This window comes from Nicotiana tabacum, chromosome 19 (assembly GCF_000715075.1).
Source record: "Nicotiana tabacum cultivar K326 chromosome 19, ASM71507v2, whole genome shotgun sequence".
Taxonomy (NCBI): Eukaryota; Viridiplantae; Streptophyta; class Magnoliopsida; order Solanales; family Solanaceae; genus Nicotiana; species Nicotiana tabacum.
In genome coordinates this window covers 80,742,937-80,766,823 of record NC_134098.1, presented here as the reverse complement: position 1 = coordinate 80,766,823, position 23,887 = coordinate 80,742,937, and the positions used below count along the sequence as shown (strand labels likewise).

General features: G+C 39.8%; 1 protein-coding gene across 1 annotated transcript; it reads right to left on the bottom strand.

Annotated features, from left to right (window-relative positions):
- Positions 1 to 180: 180 nt before the first annotated feature.
- On the bottom strand, positions 181 to 6,266 carry LOC107826566 (phosphatidylinositol/phosphatidylcholine transfer protein SFH3). The gene is made up of 14 exons (XM_016653555.2): positions 6,107 to 6,266; positions 5,394 to 5,519; positions 4,283 to 4,538; positions 3,737 to 3,836; positions 3,376 to 3,642; positions 3,195 to 3,272; positions 2,977 to 3,078; positions 2,842 to 2,891; positions 2,631 to 2,730; positions 2,413 to 2,508; positions 2,230 to 2,328; positions 1,911 to 1,992; positions 845 to 1,224; positions 181 to 549 (listed from the first exon to the last, which is right to left on the bottom strand). Exons 2-14 carry the CDS (start codon positions 5,437 to 5,439, stop codon positions 463 to 465), a joined length of 1,743 nt encoding a protein of 580 aa, XP_016509041.1. The 5' UTR covers positions 5,440 to 5,519; positions 6,107 to 6,266; the 3' UTR covers positions 181 to 462.
- Between the last annotated feature and the right edge of the window lie 17,621 nt (positions 6,267 to 23,887).

Genomic DNA, 23,887 nt, shown 5'->3' with positions numbered 1-23,887 from the left:
GTCAAGCCTTCTCAATAACTCATCTTTGTACCTTAAAGTACAAAATCGTTCTTGATTCAGTGGGTTGGTAAAGCTTTATCTCCAAATCTTACCAAGAATAAAAAGGACAGAACAATCTAATGTGTGTAGTGAAATTTTTTGCTGCCATGGAAAATAGCTACTGTAATTTGAACAAAAGCAAACAGCAAACTGCTTTCATTTTTATTTACAGAAAATACAAGCCGATGTATACGTAATGTGCCATAATATACGGCATTTACAATTAGAGCTCCATAGGATGTATGGGTGAATGTAAATCTCGCAGGTAATGTAAAAAATATTCAAGTGTTACAGAGTTAATTTTACAAATATTTGAGATCATTCAAACAGCCTTTTATTGGGCAAAAAATCACCATCTCTGCATCTATCTAAAGAAATTCAAACAACCCTATAATATTTCCAATTTGTTTCAAGCTTTTGCGCTTAGAAAACAAAGAACTTCTTCTTCTTCTTTTTCTTCTCAAGGGCGGATATGAGCTCTTGTTGACGAACAAGAGCTTCTTCAAGAGCCTGCCAGTTAAACGTAAAGTATATTAACACTCTTGCTCAAATCTTTTTGGAGCATCAAGCTTCTCAATCACATCTTCTGGTCCCAAATATTAGTCGTTTTGGCAGACTAGAATTGTTTCAAAACATTTGACATTTTAGAAAAACAATAGGAAGTTACTATTCATTACCTGAGATGTTTAAGGAGAGATACGGATAGTTTAGACAAATACTCTTATAATTAAGTCTATTAAATGTCATTTTAAGGGTCGTGCAGAAACATTAAAAGACAGATAATATGAAAAAAAGAGGATAATACCTTCTTGGTAGCAGAAAGCTCTTGCTCCAAAGTATCAACCCGATTCATGGCATTGTTAAGCATTTCCTCTTTCTCAGGTGGTAAAGAAGAAGGTTTATGGCTAAGAGTAATGACCTTATCCTCAAGATCTTCCATGCGTTTCATCATGCTAATATAATCTTTTGTGGAGATGACATGTCCATTTAACTGAGGCTGTCCTTTAATAATTTCAGCACTACACAAAGAACCAGCCAAGAGGGTAGCATCTGTAAGCTTTCTCGGCATGTTTTTAGTCATCCGAACCAATGTCACAATTCCCATGACTAAAGTCATCACTCCACTGAATACGGGGTTGCTAAATCCTTCGGGCGACTTGCAAGTATCGTGCACAGGGAAGAAATCTGTAGATCAACAGAGCAAAACAAGTTTATGTTGCAGAAGAATGAGCAGAATGAAAAAGCTGGTTATTTGAATCAGTGGAACATCAGCTACGAATGAGAATGTTATAAATTAGGTCCAACTCAATCTCAAAAGTTAGCTCATAAGGTGAAGATGTCGAATACCAAATAAGGAGACAGGATGTAGACACTTAACGACAATATTTAGAAATAGCATGTAAACTGTAAACATGAGTCAAAGCAAATTGGCCCACTCTAGCGCTTCCATGCAGTAATTCTTACCAAAGGTGATCCTATTACAGGAATAGCTTCAGGGACACCTACTAATATTTTCATTGTCCAGTAATCACTTTGGTCACTATGTAAGGAATAACTAGCTATGCCACTGGCTGTAGACCTCCGGAAAACAGATGCGTGCAAACTGAATATTGAAGAAATATAAAAGATTTGATACTCCCTGGCATGCCCCGGGACATTTAGAGCGTGAACAACATAACATGGGGTCTAACATTGGGTAAACCAAGAATTGAGATGGATCTAACTCTAATACTATGTTAAGAAAATGAACCTTGGGATAAACTCAATCACGAAAGCTATCATATGAGGTAAAGATTGCTCGAGACCATATAAAACCAACAACACATTCCCTCAACCAATGTGAAACACTTAATAATGAGTGAGTATTGTACCTTTAGAATTGGCAAAGTTGTTAGCTTTTACAACTTTATGCCAAGTTGCATCAACAGCCTTGTCCACAATAGGGATATCAAACTGAAAATTAAAACCAAAATGTAGAATTTGGGTTAGGGTATAGTTGAGGATGAATCGTTGGTGTTAGAATATGAAACCCATTAAAGTATTAGAGAAGTGAAGAAACTAAACAAACTACTCTGCCAACTCTTCCTGTCCCATTTTTTCCTTAAAAGAAAGCAGATATGTAGGTGAAAACTGAATTCGCATTAAGTTTACTCTTTAGTCCCAAAAATTATGGATGAAGAAGCAACTTACTTCCTCGCGAACAGGGGAAAGCTGGCCATATGCCATATTATCCCTTTGAACGTTGGGAGAGTCGGTTCCCTTTTTAAAGGAAGTGTTCTTCTTTACATTCTGCAAATATATTTAATCACTTCATAATTATACGAGCAATAAAAGTAACTGATATAAAAACAGCAGACATGAGAGTATACACACCTTGGTGTTAGCATTGTCATCCTCTGGGATAGTCTTCTCATCAAATGAGACCACAATTTTGTGTGAGCAGCATTTATGCTCACCATTGCGAACCATCTGACATCAAATCAATCACAGATCTCAGGCATGTCAAAGGAAAGTGATACTACTGAGCGATAACGTGCTGTCAGTCGACAGCACTGAACATGACTTATTAAAATTACAAGGTTGAAAGTTACCTTCATTATTTCTGGATCATTCCACGGGCCTTTATCAGAAAGCATGCATCCTCCTTTGTCAGCACAAGTACATGTGCCCCCTAAGAACTCTGGTAATTCGCTGGTAAAATGCAGTAGAAGCAAATCAAAATCAGGCTCTATGCGATAATCTAATCAGCAATGCACAATTTCACCTTAAGTAAAGAGTAAGTTTAAGTACTACTAGAGTTACCTGGCATCAATTACTTCAAGCAATTTGCTTTGGTATTTATTGCCTAGAACCTAAAAAGAAAAAGAATGATACTTCTGTTATTCTAATGAAAATGACAGAAACAGTACTTGGAAGTTAGGCTGATTATGGACTTACATGGATCTTTTGGGTGGTCTTTGGGTCAAGGAACGACTTGACAGAGTTCCACAAGAGCCTGAATCCAGAACCAGCATTGATGATGTACATGCGGCACAAACTCTACAAAGCGAATAAATAATTCAATTAAACAACAGGACTTAAAAAACTCTTATTAATATATGAATGGCTGTTATGCAGGGCTTCAGCCTTCAGCTTAGTGAAAGGGAAAGAAGTACCTCAGGATAATTGTTGCCGTCAATAGCCTGGAGGCGTTGAATGAGATCCCTTGCTGACTTGTTGAAATTTTTAAGTCCCTAAGGCGTTGGCGTATATTAAATTAGTAACCCAAAAAATAAGGTATGTTATCTGATATAACAGATTAAATCAGACTAACTAGGTTTTGAGATCCAATCATACCACTCCTTGGACATCCAGAATGGTTGTGCTTGTGTCAATGTGTCTTTTGGCTGCAAGTGAGCAGGCTGGCATTTTCTCATTAATGGTCCTCTCGAACTCCTGTACGTGGTACTTGAGGTAGCGTTCCATTGTCGTGGCTTGCAATAGTTTGACAGAATCTACTTGACCAATTCTTTCAATGTAAACTGGTCTGCCTTCCTTGTCAACTCCATGATGCCCTTGTGGATAGTACTTTAGAACTTGTTCCTTTTCCTTGAAGTCAAAGTCCTAATAAAGATGTGCAAAAATGCATTGATCAGTTCCTAAAAATGTTAGATTATATAGTTTTCCCAACAAATTCTCACTAGCATTTTCAAAGTACCTCCATTATGGTGTCTGCACCAAATTCCCTCCTCCACTGAAGCATATCAGACCACATCTGCTTTGTTTTCTCAATATCGAATTTCCTAGCTTTCAAGAACCTGTGTACATCATTCACAATGAAAACCTGTCATGAATTATATTTCGAGAAAAAGTCCAAATTTATCCCTCTACTAAAATATCTTAATTTTACTCTTTGTTACACTTTTGGCCCATTCCCTGTTAACTTCAAGGAAATTGCAGCATGGATTGGGTGGATCCATGTGTCAAAATACTTCGAGAAAAAGGTCCAAATTTACCCCTCTACTTTTGAGTATGGTTTAAAATTATCCTCCGTTATACTTCTCTCCGCTTGGGTCAAGGACAAGTAGAGATGATTTGCTAACTATAAGGGCCTCAAGGTATAACAAAAGGACGCAAAATTTAGATATTTTGTGCAGTAAAAGGATATTTTTTTACCCTTTTCTTATATAAAAAATCCACTTAGCATGAAAAAACAAAGGTATATTTCTATCATGTACATAAGGAAATGAGGATTTTTGGTTACCTTAGCATCAAATGATAATCATCATGTTTTGCGGGAAGTAATTCGTCAAGGATAAGTGCTTGACGGAAAGCATCAACTGCCTTTAATTCCTCTGCATCATGTTCATCCTCAAAACCAACAGACATGACTCTGCTGTGTCTGCGGCCCCTCTTTGTTAGAGAATTCCTGAACTTGGCGGAGGCATTAATTGCCGCTTTCTTGATTGACCCAAGCCTAGTCTTCCTCTCATCCTCGTCCATGTCAATCTTTTCTAGACCTGTCAAATAAGAAATTAAACACATGCACAGAGGCGGATGCAACATAGTGTTATCGGGTTCAACTGCGCAGTACTTTCAGCGCTGAATATAAATTTATAAAATTGTAACAAATAGTGCATATGAACCCATAACTTTAAAAATGTAATGGTTTCAGTACTAAACGTTTTAAATATTGAACTCATAAAATTAAAATCATCGATCTGCCTCTGCAGCATATGTTGGCTTAGAAATCAAGTTGACATAGCTTTTACAGCATATCCTTCAGCAGAGGATAAATGATATGCAAGACATAGACTAACAACAAACAAACTGGGGTTAAAACTTGTGGAACTTTTGCATATTTTGAAAAAAAAAAACATATGACAAGATCAAGGATGCCCTGGTGGGAAAAGTTACCCACTACCTGTGCTCAAAGGCGGAACTAGGCGGACGCAAGGGGGTAATTGAACCCTCTTCATTGAAAATTATACAATGTATATAGGGAAAACACGATATTTTTGCATATACATAAATTGTTGCATCTCCTTTGCATAAGGGAAGATTATAGTGTAATGACAAAGGTGATTCAAAAATTTGCTTTAGGTTATAGGAAAATCAGGTGCTCTTTTTACATTTTTTGAATCCCATTGATATAATTTTTGGCTCCTCCACTACGTGTGCTGGTGGAAGATAACATGTATTTTGTAGAATAATCGAGGTGCGCAAGTTGGCCCAAATACCATAGTTATTTAAGAAAAAGAACAGATGTTTTAAGTACATAACTAACACAGAACATGAAGATGGATAAAACACCAATTTTGTGTCAAGATTAAGACTACAAATTAAATGCAGCACACAGTTAATTAAAAACTTACTTGGCCTGTGTGGTCTTTCAAGAGGTCCTGATTTGTTGTCACTCATGATTGAATTAAGTTAGCTGTCTGAGCACAGGGAGATGATCGTCAAAGTTTGTCACAATTGGAGTTCTAATCTTCCTACACCTTTTCAAGTGAAAAAAATGAAGTCAGAACAGAAAAATATTTCAAAAGTACCAGCAGAAATAAGCAGTTGATCACTGAAACAAAGATTTCGTTCATATTCAAAACAAATGTAAATTCATCAATATAAGTAGTCCAAAATGCAACGACAAACATAAAGAGAGCAAATTAAAGCAAAACAAACATGGCTAATTTTAATACAATGGGGGTTATATATACTTATAAATTTGGTCATGTGGATGCGGTATATATTCAACGGGTTAAATTAAACTCAATATTTTCAACATGAAAAATAGATATTTATGTGAAAACTACTAAAATGTTAACAAATGGAGTACTAAATTCTGAATCAACGATTCCAAAAGTAAAATATATTCAATGCTAAGAAGCTTGAATTTTGAGACCATCATATTTAATTTATGAATCGACTTCTAGATATATATACCATAGCACTTTACGTGATGAATTCCAAGAAATTCTTGAAGAATAAAGAAATAAGAAAGTAATGTCAATATTGATGGTGTAACATGCAAGAAAAAACGGAAGGGAAAAAAGGGAGAAGAAATGAAGAAGGGAATGGAGATTATTACCAGTGACATGAGTGGCAGGGACATTTGAGAAAATAGGAAAGGAGTTGTGTTATATAACACCGAATTAATAGTCAGTCTCCGAAAGTATTGGTGTCCCAATAACTTAGCTAATGGACAAGCGCTAATATTTCTTAATTATTTCTATTTTTCTAATTAGAAAAAAACATAACACCTATCATTTATATTCTGGTTCTGAAGATAGAATTTAACACGGTGATTTGGATAGAGAATTTGGCAATATTACTGGTAGTTTTAATTTCTCGATTTGACGAGGTCTTAACACTAGTCAAAGATACAGCTAGCTCATTTCTTCTTCGTGTTTTAAAAGCGTAGTGCGAAGCCACTACTATGTTCATATTACAGGTACTCTTCCCACGCTAAGCCTTTTTTTTTTTTTTTTTTTTAGCTCGATTAAATCCGAATTCGTGCCAGAAAGTCCTATATTGGGGGTAAAGAGCTCTCTGTCAAAGACAAACTTCATACTTAGAGCTCAAAATCGAGAACTTTGATTAAAAATAAAGGAGTACTTACCGGTTACCACTCCACCACAACCCGTGTTGGTCACACTAAGTCTTACCATTGGCATACATTTCAATGACACTATTATTATTTACGAAATTTATCAGTTTTTTTTTATTTTTTTTTTATTTTTTTGTGTTTCTCAAAATTTATTTTTTAGGTCTAAAATGGTGAAAGTTGTTTTCGTGTAACTTATTTGCATATTTTATATAACTTTTAAATATGTAAATTTCGAACAACTTTATGAACGCCTGGTTATGTAACTTTTAAATATGTAAATTCCTAACAATTTTATGAACGGTTGATTTAAATCCTCAACTCCAATGTGATGGGTGTAAGGCCTCAAAAAACTTCTAGGCATAGAAAAGATATTGCATTATTTCTACTGAATGTTGGTTACTCGATATTAAGGTTTGCCAAAGAAAATTGATAGTAATAGCTTAATAATAAGTCTAAAATGTAGTTTGTCTTCATTGGTCATCAAAATTTGCTGTTTCTTGTATTTCGAACTCTATCGTTCTTTTATAACGTAGAAGTAGTGGACATGTCTATGACGTTGACAATGTTGTCAGATGAATTTACAACTGCAGTTTAAATTTTTCCCTAATTGCAATTACTTTTAAGCTTGCATTAATTAATGAATCTTAAAACAACTCCTCTTCCTCGTTTAATTAACTCAAACAACTATTTTATCCCTAATGATGAAAAATCCCAACAGCTAATTTCTCAAATATATCATCCTCTGTCTCTCATAATCATGTCCGAGAACACCTTTACTATAATACCAGGAATACAGTGTGTTTTTCATAATTAATCTTAACACTTCATATAACTTGGAATTCTACCGTAGTAGTATCAACAAACTAAGACTAGTAAACTTTCCAAAACTGATAAGTAGTGAATATAGTCTTAATTTATTTCCAAAACGTTTGAATAATGCTTATGAATTTAATCATGTCTCTATTATGTTATATTTGGTTCATGTGAAACTCAGAGTATATAGCACTATATTTTCCATTATTGCAAAACTTACATGTGAACTGAATGATTGAAATTCATAATGCATTCTTGGATTGAGAATTATTGAGACATTGGTATATAAATGCATATGGGGTGAAGGGGACTGGTGGTTGTTTTCATTTTGTTCAATAAAATACTCAAATTAGTTAAGGGGTCAATTTAATATCTTCTCCAATAAAGTTTATTGTAATATAATGATGATAAATAAACCACCATTATCAAGCTTACATCACCTTAACTCAATTGGCCATGAATTTAACATTATGTTGCTCCACTAAGAAGCATTGCAAGCTTGCAACCTTTTGGCAAAGGGAGAGGGTGTCGCTATTTTTTTTTTATTATTATTTTTTTTTAAAATTGTTACGTTGTATCAAATACTGGATATAGGATTTTTATGATATCTCGCTCTAACTGGCACCAAAGTCTTTCATAAATTTTAAATATTGTTTTAAAATTGCTCTACAAGAATATTCTCATACAGAAGGGAAGAACAAAGCAAGAAGTTTAAAATCTCAAATATGAGTGGATGTGAAAGAGAAAGGAGATTGACTGTCAGTTGGTCAATTAACCGTACAACACATCTTGATCAGGCAACTTGTTCTATTTATGTATTTTCAATGTAAACAGTTTACCTCTACAAAGTTATTTCCATAATTTTGATCACTTTTATATATTGGAAAAGTAAAAATCTGCTCTCCTAATACACAAATGAATTGGCATTTGGAATTGGTCAACTTCTAACAAGTTCATTTCCCGGTGTTGCTTATCAGGGGTGGAGCTAGACCTTCTTGTAACTTTTATCCAAACCCTCTATTTATCTTAAAAAATCATTGAATTATGTATAAATTGTCAATTTAAAATTCAATAACTTAAAAAAAATTGAATATTGAACTCATAAGTTTCAAATCCTGACTCCGCCTCTGTTACTCATCCCAATCTTTCACAAATAAATTGATGTTTATATAGTTCTTGTGTTAGGTTTGACTTCTTTGCTCTAATCTTCGCAATAGGAGTAGTTTATTGTATACGGACAAAACCGATCAGTCCGTCGTACAAACTGGTCGAGATGGCAATACTTTGATCGAAGAGCGTCTTCGTAATATCAGATTGAGGTCCGAAGTCAGGTCATCAAGCTTCGAGTTCTAGGACCGATTAATGTCAAGCTCGATATCATTATCGATCTCGAATCCAAATCGAGCTACGAGGAAAGCGAAGTTATCGAGCTTAAGATTCATAGGCCGACTGGCACCGACCCCAAATCGATATCAGACTCCGAGTCGGAATCGAGCTTGAGTCATGATCGAGAGCTCAAGTCAATACCGAGCTCGAATTAACATCGAGCTCACAGACAAGAGCGTTGCAACCGCACTAGGGGAGAGAATCCTGGCAGAAATTAGGAAAAAGCTACTTCATCATGGGCTCCCCACTATGTATTTTTTATTATATCTAAAGTAGGATCCCTCCACTATAAAAGGGATAATTGTTGTTTATGCAAGGGATCATTCACATTGTAACAAGAATCCTATTTTCTCATATTGAAAGATTAACCCTTTGCGAGCTCCATTACTTCATCTTATTTTGCGCATTTATTTTCTTCCTTTCAACTGTGTTTATCTTTCATTCTTTATAGTCAAGATTGGATATTTCTATTTCTCTTTACGATTTGTGTCAAATTATACCACATACCCTTAGAATTACGTACAAATTCAACCCTATCCAATTTTCAGGGTAAACAGTTTGGCTCCCACCGTGGGGCTGAGGATAACAGTGGTTATTTGATACAAATCTACAACACACACCATTTTACTCTTGTCTTTTGAAGGTGTCTCTGACTGCGGATTAGCAATGGCAAACCCTCGATTAATGGCTTTACCTATCGAAAATGAAGCCGGCCTTCAAGATGAAACCAACAACTTGACACCCAGGGCCGGAAGGCCGCTTATCGATGTCGTGGAAGCTTGAGTCGGAGTACCTGAAGCTCGGGTCGAAGTACCACTAGATGTTAATTCGCATGTGGTCCTTGAGGCAAACCAACATTCTGAACCTGAAAATAGCGTTCATGGCGGTACTCGATCTGCAGCTCGAGACACCCATAACGTTGAAGAGAACAGAGTCAGCTTGCGTATGATTTTTGAAATGCTGCAAGCCCAACAGGTAGCAATAGCTCAGTTGCAGAGCCAAACCCAGGTACCAAGCAGGCCGGAGCCCAGTCCACCTCAAGAAATTGCCCACAGAACTGAGCCAGCCATAGTAAGGTCAAATGAGCAAGAATCGGGGACTATTCCCGAAATTGCTAAGATACTCGAGGAGCTCATAGAGCGGATCAAAGCAAACGATAAAAGAGTAAAAACATATAATTCCAGGGTCGATCAGATCCCGGGGGCACCACCAATGATAAAAGGGTTGGATTCCAAAAAATTCGTGCAAAAGCCTTTTCCCTCGAGTGCATCCCCAAAACCAATCCCAAAAAAATTCTGCATGCCCAAAATTTCCAAATATAACGGAACTACCGACCCCAATGAACATGTCACCTCTTATACATGTGCCATCAAGGGTAACGATTTAGAAGATGATGAAATCGAATCTGTGTTGTTGAAAAAATTCGGAGAGACCCTCTCAAAGGGAGCAATGATTTGGTAACACAATATGCCACCGAATTCCATCGACTTATTTGCCATGCTGGCAGATTCTTTCGTAAAGGCACACGCCGGTGCCATCAAAGTCGCAACAAGGAAATCAGACCTTTTTAATGTAAAACAAAGGGATAACGAAATGCAGAGGGAATTCGTATCCCGATTTCAAATGGAACGCATGGAGTTGCCACCGGTCACAGACGATTGGGCCGTTCAAGCTTTCACCCAAGGGTTGAACGAGCGAAGTTCGATAGCATCACATCGGCTGAAACAAAATTTGATCGAATATCCAGCTGTAACTTGGGCAGATGTGCACAATCAATATCAGTCAAAAATCAGGGTCGAAGACGACCAATTAGGAGCTCCTTCCAGATAAGTACATCCAAACAGGTCAGTTATTAAAAACCAGAGCGACATCGACGGAGAACCAAGGTCGAACAGAGACCAATATCAACCATACACCTCAAATCGAAGGAACAATGGTTCGGGATGCAATTCCGTCCAGAACAATCGAATGAGAGATCAAGGACAGAATTCTCGGGGACTAATGAGCAAAAGTGATTTCAACAAATATGCCGATCCTATAGAGGTACCTCGATTATCGGAATATAACTTTAGCATCGACGCATCAGGCATTATATCGGCAATCGGAAGGATCAAGGATACTAGGTGGCCCAGACCCATGCAAACCGATCCTTCCCAATTAAACCCAAATTCAATGTGCAAATATCATGGCACACATGGCCACAAGACCGAGGATTGCAGACAATTAAGGGAAGAGGTAGCCCATCTATTCAATGAGGGCCACCTTCGAGAGTTCCTCAGCGATCGAGCCAAGAACCATTTCAGAGAGAGAGATGCTAACAAAAAAAATGAACAGGAGGAACCTCAACATATCATTCATATGATCGTCGGTGGGGTCGACACTCCACAGGAACCCATACTCAAACGCACAAAGATACCGATCGCTAGAGAAAAATGAACATGAGATTATGTGCCCGAAGACACTTTATCATTCAATAACGAAGAAGCCGAAGGCATCTCTCAACCCCACAACGATGCTCTGGTAATTTCTATCTTATTAAATAAAGTTCAAGTTAAGTGTATTTTAGTGGATCCAGGTAGCTCTGCGAATATCATCCGATCGAGGATCGTGGAGCAGCTCGGTCTGCAAAATAAAGTCGTGCCCGCAGCTCGAGTCTTAAACGGCTTCAATATGGCCAGTCAAACAACTAAATGGGAGATTATTCTACCGGTAAACGTGGCTGAGACCAACCAAAATACCAAGTTTCACGTAATCGAGGGCGACATGAGGTACAATGCCCTACTCTAAAAGCCTTGGATCCACAATATGAGGGTGGTACCTTCGACTCTCCACCAAGTAATAAAATTCCCGACATCGGATGGTGTAAAAATAGTGTACGGGGAGCAGTATGCTACGAGGGAAATATTTGCGGTCGATGAGGTAACGCCGATATCAACAGTATCAACCTCGGAAAGGTCAAACATCAAAGGTAAGCGAGAAGTTAAATAGCAATCACAACTGCCAGCCTCGACCGAATCGGAGAAGCAGGAAATAAAAGAAGAGGATGAGGATTTTCTGACCCCTCGAACTTTTATCATCCCCGAAGATTCTGACGCCACCAAATCAACGGTCGAAGAGCTGGAACATGTTATATTGATCGAGAATTTGCCCGAGAGAAAGGTATACCTGGGAACGGGATTGACCCCCGAACTCAGGAAAAAACTTAATCAATTTCTTATCGATAACATAGATTGTTTTGCTTGGTCCCATTTAGACATGACAGGGATCCCACCGTCGATAACAACACACCGGCTGAGCCTGGACCCTAGGTTCAAACTGGTGAAACAAAAAAGAAGACCTTAGTCCGAGGTAAAGCACGCATTCGTAAAGGACGAGGTAACTAAAGTTCTCAAAATAGGGTCGATTCGGGAAGTAAAATATCCTGAATGGTTAGCCAATGTAGTTGTAGTCCCTAAAAAAGGGAACAAACTTAGAATGTGTATAGATTATAAGGATTTAAACAAGGCGTGCCCCAAAGATTCTTTCCCACTGCCTAACCACGGCCGGTCATGAGATCCTTACTTTTCTCGATGCCTACTCCGGGTACAATCAAATTCAAATGAACCCGGAAGACCGAGAAGAGACTTCATTTATCACCAAGTATGGAACGTATTGTTATAATGTAATTTCCTTCAGGCTAAAAAATGCAGGAGCTACTTACCAACGCCTAGTAAATAAAATGTTCGAAGAACAAATAGGTAAGTCAATGGAAGTTTATATTGATGACATGCTAGTTAAGTCCCTGTGCGCAAAGGACCATTTGACTCATTTGCAGGAGACGTTCAAGATTTTAAGGAAATACAACATGAAGCTAAACCCTGAGAAATGTGCTTTCGGGGTTGGTTCGGGCAAGTTCCTTGGCTTCATGGTATCGAATCGGGGAATCGAGATCAACCCCGATAAGATCAAGGCCATCGAAGACATCGCCGTCGTGAATAGTGTAACAGCCGTGCAAAAGCTAACCAGACGGATAGCCACCTTAGGCCGATTCATTTCGAGGTCGTCGGACCGAAGCCATAGATTCTTCTCTCTACTCAAAAAGAAGAACGATTTCGCTTGGACCCCGGAATTCCAACAGGCGTTAGAAGAATTGAAGCGATACTTGTCGATCCCACCACTACTTCACATACCGAAGGCAGATGAGAAACTTTACTTATACTTGTCGGTATCGAAAATCGCGGTGAGTGGCGTACTAATTCGAAAAGAGCAAGGTATGCAATTTTCTATTTATTATATAAGTCAAACCTTAGGAGAAGCAGAAACTAGATATCCACACTTAGAGAAATTGGCACTTGCACTGATAAGCGCCTCTAGAAAGTTAAGACCATACTTTCAATGTCACCCCATATGCGTGTTAACCACTTACCCACTTCATAATACTTTGCACAAGCTCGAACTATCGGGCCGATTGGCCAAATGGGTTGTCGAACTCAGTGGGTACGATATCAAATATCAACCCCGTATAACCATCAAGTCTCAAATTTTAGCGGACTTCGTGGACGATTTTACACCAACCATCGTACCCGAAGTTGAAAAAGAATCTTGATAAAATCGTGTACATCATCGGGGGTTTGGACCCTCTTCACAGATGGTGCTTCGAATGTGAATGGGCCCGGGCTTGGCATCGCTTTAAAAAAAACCCCATGGGTAGCATTATTAGGCAATCTATCAAAACTTCTAGGTTGACTAACAATGAGGCTGAGTACGAGGCCATGATTGCAGGTCTCGAACTAGCTAAAAGCTTGGGAGCAGAAATCATTGAAGCCAAATGTGACCTTTCGAAGTTCGAGAAGATAGGATGCAAAGGTATTTGGAAAAATTATAGGTAACTTTGCACTGTTTCAAGGAATGGACTTTACAACATGTGCCTCGAGAACAAAACAGTGAGGCCGACGCACTTGCAAGTTTGGGGTCATCGGTCGAGGACGATGAGATCGACTCGGGGACCGTCGTTCAACTCTCAGGATCCGTAATCGAGGAAGGTCTTGCCGAGATAAATTCTACAAGCTTAACCTGTGATTGGAGGAATAAGTATATTGAATACTTGAAGAACGGAAAACTCCCATCGAACCCTAAAGAATCGAGGGCCCTACAAACCAAAGCTGCTCGATTCCTGTTGGCTGAAGATGGAATATTATACAGAAGGATATTCGATGGACCATTGGCAGTATGTTTAGGACCAGGAGACACCGATTATATTTTGCGAGAGGTACATGAAGGCACTTGTGGGAACCACTCCAGCGCCGAATCACTAATTGACAAAATCATTAGAGTATGATACTACCGGGATAGCATGGAAAAATACACTAAGGAGTTTGCTCGAAAATGTGATAAATGCCAAAGGTTTGCACCGATGATCCATCAGCCCGGAGAACGATTTCATTCAGTCCTATCCCCATGGCCATTCATGAAATGGGGGATGGATATCGTCGGCCCTCTACCATCGACCCCAGGTAAAGATAAATTCATTTTGTTTATGACTGATTATTTCTTTAAATGGGTTGAAGCACGGGAGTTCGAGAAAGTGAGAGAAAAAGAGGTTATAGACTTCATCTGGGATCACATCGTCTGTCGATTTGGGATACCCAAAGAAATAGTATGCGACAATGGTAAGCAATTTATCGGTAGTAAAGTGATAACATTTCTCGAAGAACATAAAATAAAAAGGATATTGTCAACACCTTATCACCCCAGTGGGAACAAACATGCCGAATTGACAAACAAGACTATCACCCAAAACCTGAAGAAAAGGTTGAACGAAGCTAAAGGGAAATGGAGAGATTCTGCCCGAAGTCCTTTGGGCATATAGAACAACATCGAAGTCTAGTATGGGGGCAACTCCTTTTTCCTTAGTGTATGGTTCCGAAGCATTAATTCCAGTCGGAGAACCCAGCGCAAGGTTTCAACATACATCGGAGGAATCAAACCACGAGGCTATGAGTACTAGCCTCGAATTATTAGATGAAAAACGAGAAGCGGCACTTGTTCGAATGGTTGCACAAAACAACGAATCAAAAGGTACTACAATAGAAGAACCAACCTCCGCCACTTCAGGATCGGGAACTTAGTCCTAAGGAAGGTCATCGCCAACACTCGAGATCCTAATGAAGGGAAGCTCGGCCTGAATTGGGAAGGACCTTATCAAGTCCTCGATATAGTCGGAGGAGGGTCTTATAAACTCGGAACGATGGATAGCGAACCATTACCAAACAACTGGAACATATCACTCCTCAAACGATATTATTGTTAAGGTACATTTTTCAAACGATATTATTGTTAAGGTACGATTGTCTCCCTTCTTTCGTCTATATATATTCGACGTTAACTCATTGCAGGAGTTCGACCAAAGACATTGAGACCTCAGGTTTTAAAGTACGCGTTGCACTCTTTTTCCCTTGGATTGGTTTTTATCCCAACTGGGTTTTTCCGGCAAGGTTTTTAACGAGACAACAACTATGTGCTACCTGAGGACAATTCAATAGTATCCAAGGATTCTTTACAATCAACTTCGAATACTGGGGGGCTTTACTATCGAACAAATCGAGTTTGATACTAGAAAGTTATTTCATACCAAAGTCATGTCAAATAGGGTCTCGATAAGGAAAGGTGTAAGGGCCAAATGGTCAAAACAAACCATGCCTGCATAGTTTTGTTCGAGTCCTGGCACAAAATACGAACACATGTATAATGACCTCTTTACCGATAACTCATATTTTGAAAATTTCGTTCTGCTTCATGATTAGGCTTAAGGGCCGACCACTACCGAAGGAGTTTTGAAAAACTTACACCATAAAGCCTACGGGCTACGATATTTCAAGTTCGAGTTCGAGTTCGAGCAATCACTCACTCGACTATTGAGCCTAAGGGTTATCTTACTTCGAGTTCGAGCAATCACTCACTCGACTATTGAGCCTAAGGGCTATCTTATTTCGAGTTCGAGCAATTACTCACTCAACTATTGAGCCTAAGGGCTATCTTACTTCGAGTTCGAGCAATCGCTCACTCGACCATAAAGCCTACGGGCTACGATATTTCGAGTTTGAGTTCGAGCAATCACTCACTCGACTATTGAGCCTAAGGGCTATCTTACCTCGAGTTCGAGCAATCACTCACTCGACCATAAAGCCTACAGGCTACGATATTTCGAGTTCGAGTTCGAGCAATCACTCACTCGACTATTGAGCCTAAGGGCTATATTACTTTGAGTTCGAGCAATCACTCACTTGACTATTAAGCCTTACTTCGAGTTCAAGCAATCACTCACTCGACCATAAAGCCTACGGGCTACGATATTTCGAGTTCGAGTTCGAGCAATCACTCACTCAACTATTGGGCCCAAGGGCTATCTTACGTCGAGTTCGAGCAATCACTCACTCAATTATAAAAGCCGACAGGCTACAATACTTCGAGTTTGAGTTCAAATCACTCACTTGACTATTAAGCCTAAGGTCTATCTTACTTCGAGTTCGAGCAATCACTCACTCAACTATTAAGCCTAAGGACCAATATGGGTATGTTACTACAAGATTCGAAAATTACCCATTATTTGATAAAAACCTAAGGGTTTATTCTATTCTGAGTTCAAAACATACTCGAACTTAGTTATAAAAAACAGTGCGGTCATGGCTTCGATCAAGCTATCCAAAATCTCGAACATATTATTGAACTCGGGGACTCACCCTTGCGTGTCTAAAAAACCTAAGGGTTTTGTCCTAAGTTCGAACTTGTATTCGCTCGATTACAGAGGCTGCAACAACAAAAGTTTCACAAGGCAAAAGCACAAAACACGTTTTGAGCATAAAACTGAGAGGAGATTCAAAAGAAGTTTTCCACTATATATATTGATAAAAAGAGTTATGTACAAGAGACCGATCAAGGCCTTGCAAAAAAGGAAACTAAGTCCTAACTACGGCCGGTTTTCGACCTCTTCTTTGGGAGCAACTTCTCCTTCAGGCCCCTCATCGGATCCGCCTCGATTGCCTTCTTTATCATCATCTTCGTCATAGAAAGAGGCAAGTTGCCTGGCTTCAGCTTCAAGCACCTGGGCTCGGGCTATCTCCTCGGAGAGGTCAAAACCTCGAGTATGGATTTCCTCGAGGGTATCCCTCTGGGATTGGCACTTTGCCGAGTCTATGATCCATTGCTCTTGGTCAGAAGCCTCCCTTAGCTGTATTTGAGCAGCCTTAGCATCGGCCCGGTACATAGAAATAGACTTATCCGCCATGACTTTTGTCCTCTCGATCTCCGCCTCAGCCTTAGCAAGCCCGGTTTCGAGCTCCTCGATATTCTTGGCTTGGGCCGAACTTTTCTGTTTAACGCCCCGAAGTTGGACCTGGGCTGATAATAGTTTGGCCAAGGTAACTTCTTTTTCTACAGCCAGACGGTCCATGGTCTCCTTTCACCGATCACACTTGGCCTTGACCTGATCGACTTCTCCCCGAAGCAACCCGATCTTTTCAACCTTTTGTTGCAGCTGAGATAACGATATGTTAACTTCTACAGTTGGGTCGAGTCCGTACTCTATCAAAAGAATGCTCACCTGTTTATCTAGCTCGGCCTCTTCCTCACGAGCCTTGGCCAAATCCGCTTGAAGATCCTTTATAGCCTCATCCTTTTGGCCGCAAAAAAGCTTCAGAGCATTCCTCTCCTCCGAGACCTTTTGGAGCTCGGTCTCACACTAGCTGAGATCAGCTCGAAACTTGGCAAGGGCCTTTAAAAAAGGGAAAATGCAAGTCAGATTTAGAAGAGAGTAAAGAAACAAAGTGCAGTAAACAGATTATTACCCGAGATATGAGGCGTTGGGCCTCTTCTAGGAGAATAGAAGCGTCACTAATATCGGAGGCATCATCGACTCCAGTAAAGCAATCCCGAAAGGGATCCCTTACACTAGAGCCTCTGCCCATATCGTGGGTCTTCAATTCTCGAGCTTCCCTTAATGCCTCCTCAGAAAAGGTCAGAAGAGAAGGCAAGTGGACTGCTGTCATGGTCCCGAGCAAGTCACTCGGGACGCTCTGATCGATCTTCGGGGCCTCAGAACCGGGCCCATCCGGTGTGGTCGTAGATGGCCGAGAAATGACCTCGACCTCTGGTAATTCGGGACCTTTACCCAATTTCTTTTTGGAAGCCTCCTCGACACAAGGCTTGATTTTAGCAGCCGTCGTCGACTCGAAATAATTGGAAACCTCGACGGCTTTCCTAGGTCGGACCGTTAGTGCCGAGGCATTTTCCTTTTCTTCCTCTTCTTCATCTCTCAATATTTGGACCGAGTCCATCGTAAGGGCTATTATTTTTCTCCTCACCCTTCGAGGCTTAGGCTTGGGGTCCTCAGACTGTAAGGCAGTTTTCCTCTTCTTATCTTCACCCGGTTTCGAAATCGGGGACTTGGTCCCTTCCTCACCACTTGAAGGCCTCAAAATGGCATCCTTGGTCAGGCCTGCATAAAAGAAAGTTAGTAACGAATGAAGTGTAAAGAGTGTTCTGAAAACGTGAAAAGGGGGACCTTACCATGATTCTTGGCCTCCCATATGCCTTTTGCCAAATCATGCCATGCGCGTTCGGCATAAATGGAAGTTGAGGCTAACTTCTGAACCCAATCCTCGAAGTCGGGCACCGCTTGAGGCATCCAAGGAACAATTGCATATCGAAAGGGGTATCAGGCGAAGTCAAAGAGGGTACGAAGAATAAAGTTTGAAGATCACTTACGGTGAAAGTTCCACTCCTCAGGGAACGACATCTTCTCTTCCGGAATAATATCACGGGTCCTCACCTGCACAAAACGGCTCATCCAACCTCGATCCTTATCTTCGTCGATGCTCGAGATTAAGGCCTTCGTTGCCCGACGTTGGAGCCTGATTAGTCCTCGATAGATTCGATGCCGATACAACCGCATAAGGTGATTTAGAGTAAACTCTAGCCCCCCGACCTTGCTAGAGAAGAAGCGCAATATGATTACTATGCGCCATAGAGGGGTGAATTTGGCCAAGAGTGACCTGATATCTTTTACAAAAATCAATAATCATTGGGTCGAAGGGACCCAATGTGAATGGGTAAGTATAAACACTTAAGAACCCCTCCACATGAGCGGTGATGCTCTCTTCGGGAGAAGGAATTTGTAACACGACCTCGGGACCCCAGTTGCAATCCCTCCTTACGGCCTCGAGGTGGCCCTTTGTTATCGAGCACATGTACATCGACACATGCTCACATCGGCCCGGGATCGATGAAGGGTTTTCGACTTTGAAATCGGACTTTAGATTACACGGGCCGGGAACATACTCATGGGGAGGCGGCTCCGCCGGCGCCTTGCCGCCGGACGGCCGGGAAGAAGAGCAAGAAGCTTTCTCCTTCTGCGGTACGGTCGTTGAGGTTTTTGCCATTTGTATAAGTAAAGAGGAGCGAAGGAAGATAAAAAGATGGTGATTTCAACGCTGATGAAGATGGTTCTACAGGCCGTAAAAATGAGACGAAAAGAGTGAGAAGATTTAGAGGTCTGATTAGAGCAAAAAGTAAAGTTTGATTCAATAAGGGAGCAGGCTATTTATAGTCTAAACAGTGGCAGTTCAATATCGGTAATGGCCGACTATCGTCTAACACGCATTAAATGCCTCGGTAAACTGAACCGATGGGACAGCTATCACTTACGTCACGATCGGACTCGATGCAAATGTCAGTATATATCTAATCGCACCGTTGGAAAATTATGTCGTTTCTCGTTATATCCTTCCCGAGAAACGAGGGGACTATCTGTATACGACCAAAACCGATCAGTCCATCGTACGAACTGGTCGATATGGAAATACTTTGATCGAAGAGCGTCTTCGTAATATCAGATTGAGGTCCGAAGTCAGATCATCAAGCTTCGAGTTCTAGGACCGATTAATGTCAAGCTCGATATCATTATCGATCTCGAATCCAAATCGAGCTACGAGGCGAAGCGAAGTTATCGAGCTTAAGATTCATAGGCTGACCGTCACCGAACCCGAATCGATATCGGACTCCGAGTCGGAATCGAGCTCGAGTCAAGATCGAGAGCTCAAGTCAATACCGAGCTCGAATTAATACCGAGCTCACAGACAAGAGCCGTTACAACCGCACTAGGGAAAAGAATCCTGGCAGGAATTAGGGAAAAACTAATTCATCATGGGCTCCCCACTATGTATTTTTTATTATATCTAAAGTAGGATCCCTCCACTATAAAAGGGATTATTGTTGTTTCTGTAAGGGATCATTCACATTGTAACAAGAATCCTATTTTCTCATATTGAAAGATTAACCCTTTGCGAGCTCCATTACTTCATCTTATTTTGCTCATTCATTTTCCTCCTTTCAACTGTGTTTATCTTTCACTCTTTATAGTCAAGATTGGATATTTCTATTTCTCTTTACGATTTGTGTCAAATTATACCACATATCCTTAGAACTACGTACAAATTCAACTCTATCCGATTTTCAGGGTAAACATTTATATAGGAGCCAAGAATCACACAAAAGCTGGAGTCGGTCGAGTAAGAATAAACATACCTACCTAATTAGAGATGATCAAATCTTAACGTAAAAAGAAACTTCAAGGCTGGTGATCATATTAACTGCATGTGGGAAAATGTCTTCTCCAAAACTTATCCCCCTTTAAGGGCCAATAGGTGGATGAAAGATAATTTTCAAATAAATTCTATAGGTTAGCGATAATTTTGACCCTTTAACTGATGATAAGATAAATCCCTCAAATTACACAAATCAAACTACAGCTTAAATTCTTAATATTCACGCAATCCATTATTTGGCTCCTCTCTTCCAAAATGGATAATAGCACATCGAGAATTGTATCTATGAGTCGAAAATAATCACTTCGAAGTTGAAACAACATATAGTATAATTAATAAGAATGTCCTAAGACACAATAAATCGAGTTTATTTTGACATGATTATTATCATCCCCAAAAGAAACACACTACATTAAACTTCTTTTCTCTTTGAGCAACGTACATTCGAGGAAAAAAGATAAAATAAATAAATTATCGGTTTATGTTTTGTATCATAAAATATGTCTTCCAGAATATATTTTTATTAATGAAATTATTTTCTAATAATTGATTACTTTGATTATTGAGAACGTGCATTCCAAATAAATCCTCTCTACTAAAAGAGAAAAAATTACTTCCTTCATTGGTAAACATAACCTATTTTTCCTTACAAATATCACAACTTTTACTTCATATTATTTGTTTTAAGCAACGTGTTATAATAAATTTGTTACGATAATCACGACCGGCACTCAGGGAGCAAGTGCTCCCAAGTAAGCCTCATTGATATTTTACAGAAAATCGGACAAAGTTTTTCCCTGTTTTAGGACTATTCAAAAATAATTCATTGTGATGACCTAAAAGGTCATCTTATGTTTTAGAACTCGAATTTGCACTTTTAAGCCTTAAAAATCTCATTTTTATCCTCCTCAATTTACGTGCGCAGTCCGGACAGGTTTCCAAAATAACACCTAGAACTACGAATTTAGCACCAAATCAATTGAAACTCTCAAGAACACTTTAAAATTACTATTTTCTCAGCTGAACGCCTGAATCACGTCAAATCAACTCCGTTCTCACTAAATTTCACAGACAGGCCTTAAATATCATAATGAACCTATACAGGGCTCCGGAACCAAAATACGGACCCGGTACTAACAATGCCAAACATCAGTCAATTCTTAAAAATAATTAATTTTCAGACTTTTAATTTTCATCAAAAATTCATAACTTGAGCTAGGGACCTCCGAATTCAATTTCGGGCATACGCCCAGGTCCCATAATTCCATACGGACCCACCAGAACCGTCAAAATATGGATCCGGGCCTGTTTACCAAAAATATTTACCGAAGTCAACTAAAATCAACTTTTAAGGCAAATTTTTTTATTTTCATTAGTTTTCAACATAAAAGCTGGCGATTTGATCACGCGAACAAGTTCGTATGATATTTTTAGACTCGTGTGCATGTTTGGTTTGGAGCCCCGAGGGCTCGGGTGAATTTTGGATAGGCCACAGAATGTTTTGGACTTTGAAAATCTGGTTTTTCTGTAGAGTTTGTATTCTGGCATGTCCTTCTTCGCGTTCGCGAAGGTACTCTCGCGAACGCGAAGAGTAAACTGGGCAGCTGAGGATTTCTTCTTCGTGAACGCGAAGGCTTGGTTCTGAATGCTAAGCGATGGGGGCGTTACCCTTCGCGAACGCGACAAGCCCATCGCGAACGCGTAGTGTTAGGCATTGGGGAGGGGCAGACAACTTTTTCTTCATCGCGAACGCAAATAATGACTCGCGAACGCGAAAACCAGGAAAGGGTAGCCTACGCGAACGCGAGCACTATCTCGCAAACGCAAAGGCTTGGAAGCCCATACACTTCGCGAACGCGACAGTGCTCTCGCGAACGCGATGAACACTGTCGCCCAGCACTTAACAGAACCCAAAAATGGGATTTTAGCCAAAAATTCATTTTTTTCTCAAAAATCAAACGGTGAGAAGCGATTTTTCAAGAGTTATTTCCTCCCCAAATTGTTGGTAAGTGATTCTAAACCATTTTCTTTCAATTACCCATTACATTTCTTGAATTTTCAACCTAAAATTTAGAGTTTTCATGGTAGAATTAGGGGTTAGGGTAGAAACTAGTAATTTCGGGAATTTGGGGATTTAGACCTCAATTTGAGGTCGAATTCCAAAACTAATTATATATTCGGGCTCGGGGGTGATGGGTAAAAGAATTTTGGTCCGAACCTCAGGTTTTGACCAAGCGGGCCCGGGGTCGAGTTTTCGACTTTTTGGAGGAAAATTTGGGAAATTTAATTTATGCAATATAATTAATTCCTTTAGCAATATTTGATATTATTGTAACGACCCGTCCGGTCATTTCGAGAGTTATAACCCCGTTTTCCCCATTCCTACTTCTTTTTGGTATTATTCAGCTATATTATATTATATCGGGTTAGTGGGTTCGAGTCCGAAAGGAACTCGTAGTGAAATGAGACACTTAGTCTCATAATTGAAAATTTTAAGTTAGAAAAGTGGACCGGATATGGACCTATGTGTAAACAACCTCGGATTTAAATTTTGATGATTCCAATAGCTCCGTATGATAATTTTGGGCTTAGGAGCGTGTCCGGAATATTATTTGAAAGTCCGTAGAGGAATTAGGCTTAAAATGCCGAAAGTTTTATTTTTGAGAAGTTTGAACGGGGGTTGACTTTTTGATATCGGGGTCGGAATTCGATTCTGAAAATTGAAATACCTCTATTATGTCATTTAGGACTTGTGTGCAAAATTTGAGGTCAATCGAACATGATTTGATAGGTTCCGGAGTTGTTTGTAGAAATTAGAAATTTCAAAGTTCATTAGGCTTGAATTGGGGTGTAATTCATGGTTTTAGCATTGTTTGAGGTTATTTGAGGATTCGACTAAGTTCGTATGATGTTTTAGGACTTGTTGGTATATTTGGTTGAGGTCCCGAAGGCCTCGGGTGAGTTTCGGATGGTTAACGGATGAAAAATTGAACTAGAACAACTACTGCAATTTCCTTCTGTTGGAAATTGCTTCTGCCCAGATCGAGCTCAGGGTCGAGGGCCACGATCGAAGCCCAGATCGAGCTCAGGGTCGAGGGCCACGATCAAAGCCATGATCGAGCCCAGAGTCGAGGGCCACGATTGAAGGCATGATCGAGCCTAAAGTCGAGGGTCACGGTCGTAGGCCGGGTCGAAGACATAATCGAGGGCTAGGATCGAGAACCAGGATCGAGGGGCAGGACCGAGGACCAGGATCGAGGGGCAGGACCGAGGACCGGGATCGAGGACTTCGATCGAAGGCCAAGATCGAGGCAGAACCGAGGACTTTGACAAATTGGAGCTTGAGGAGAGGCGATTTTTGATATATTTTTAAGGAAAACTTGAGGTAAGTCCCTTGTGATCATTTCTACTCCATAATATTTAATTATCATCCAATAATCCGACTAGATTACATGATTTTGAGGTGTAAATCGGAGATTGGAAC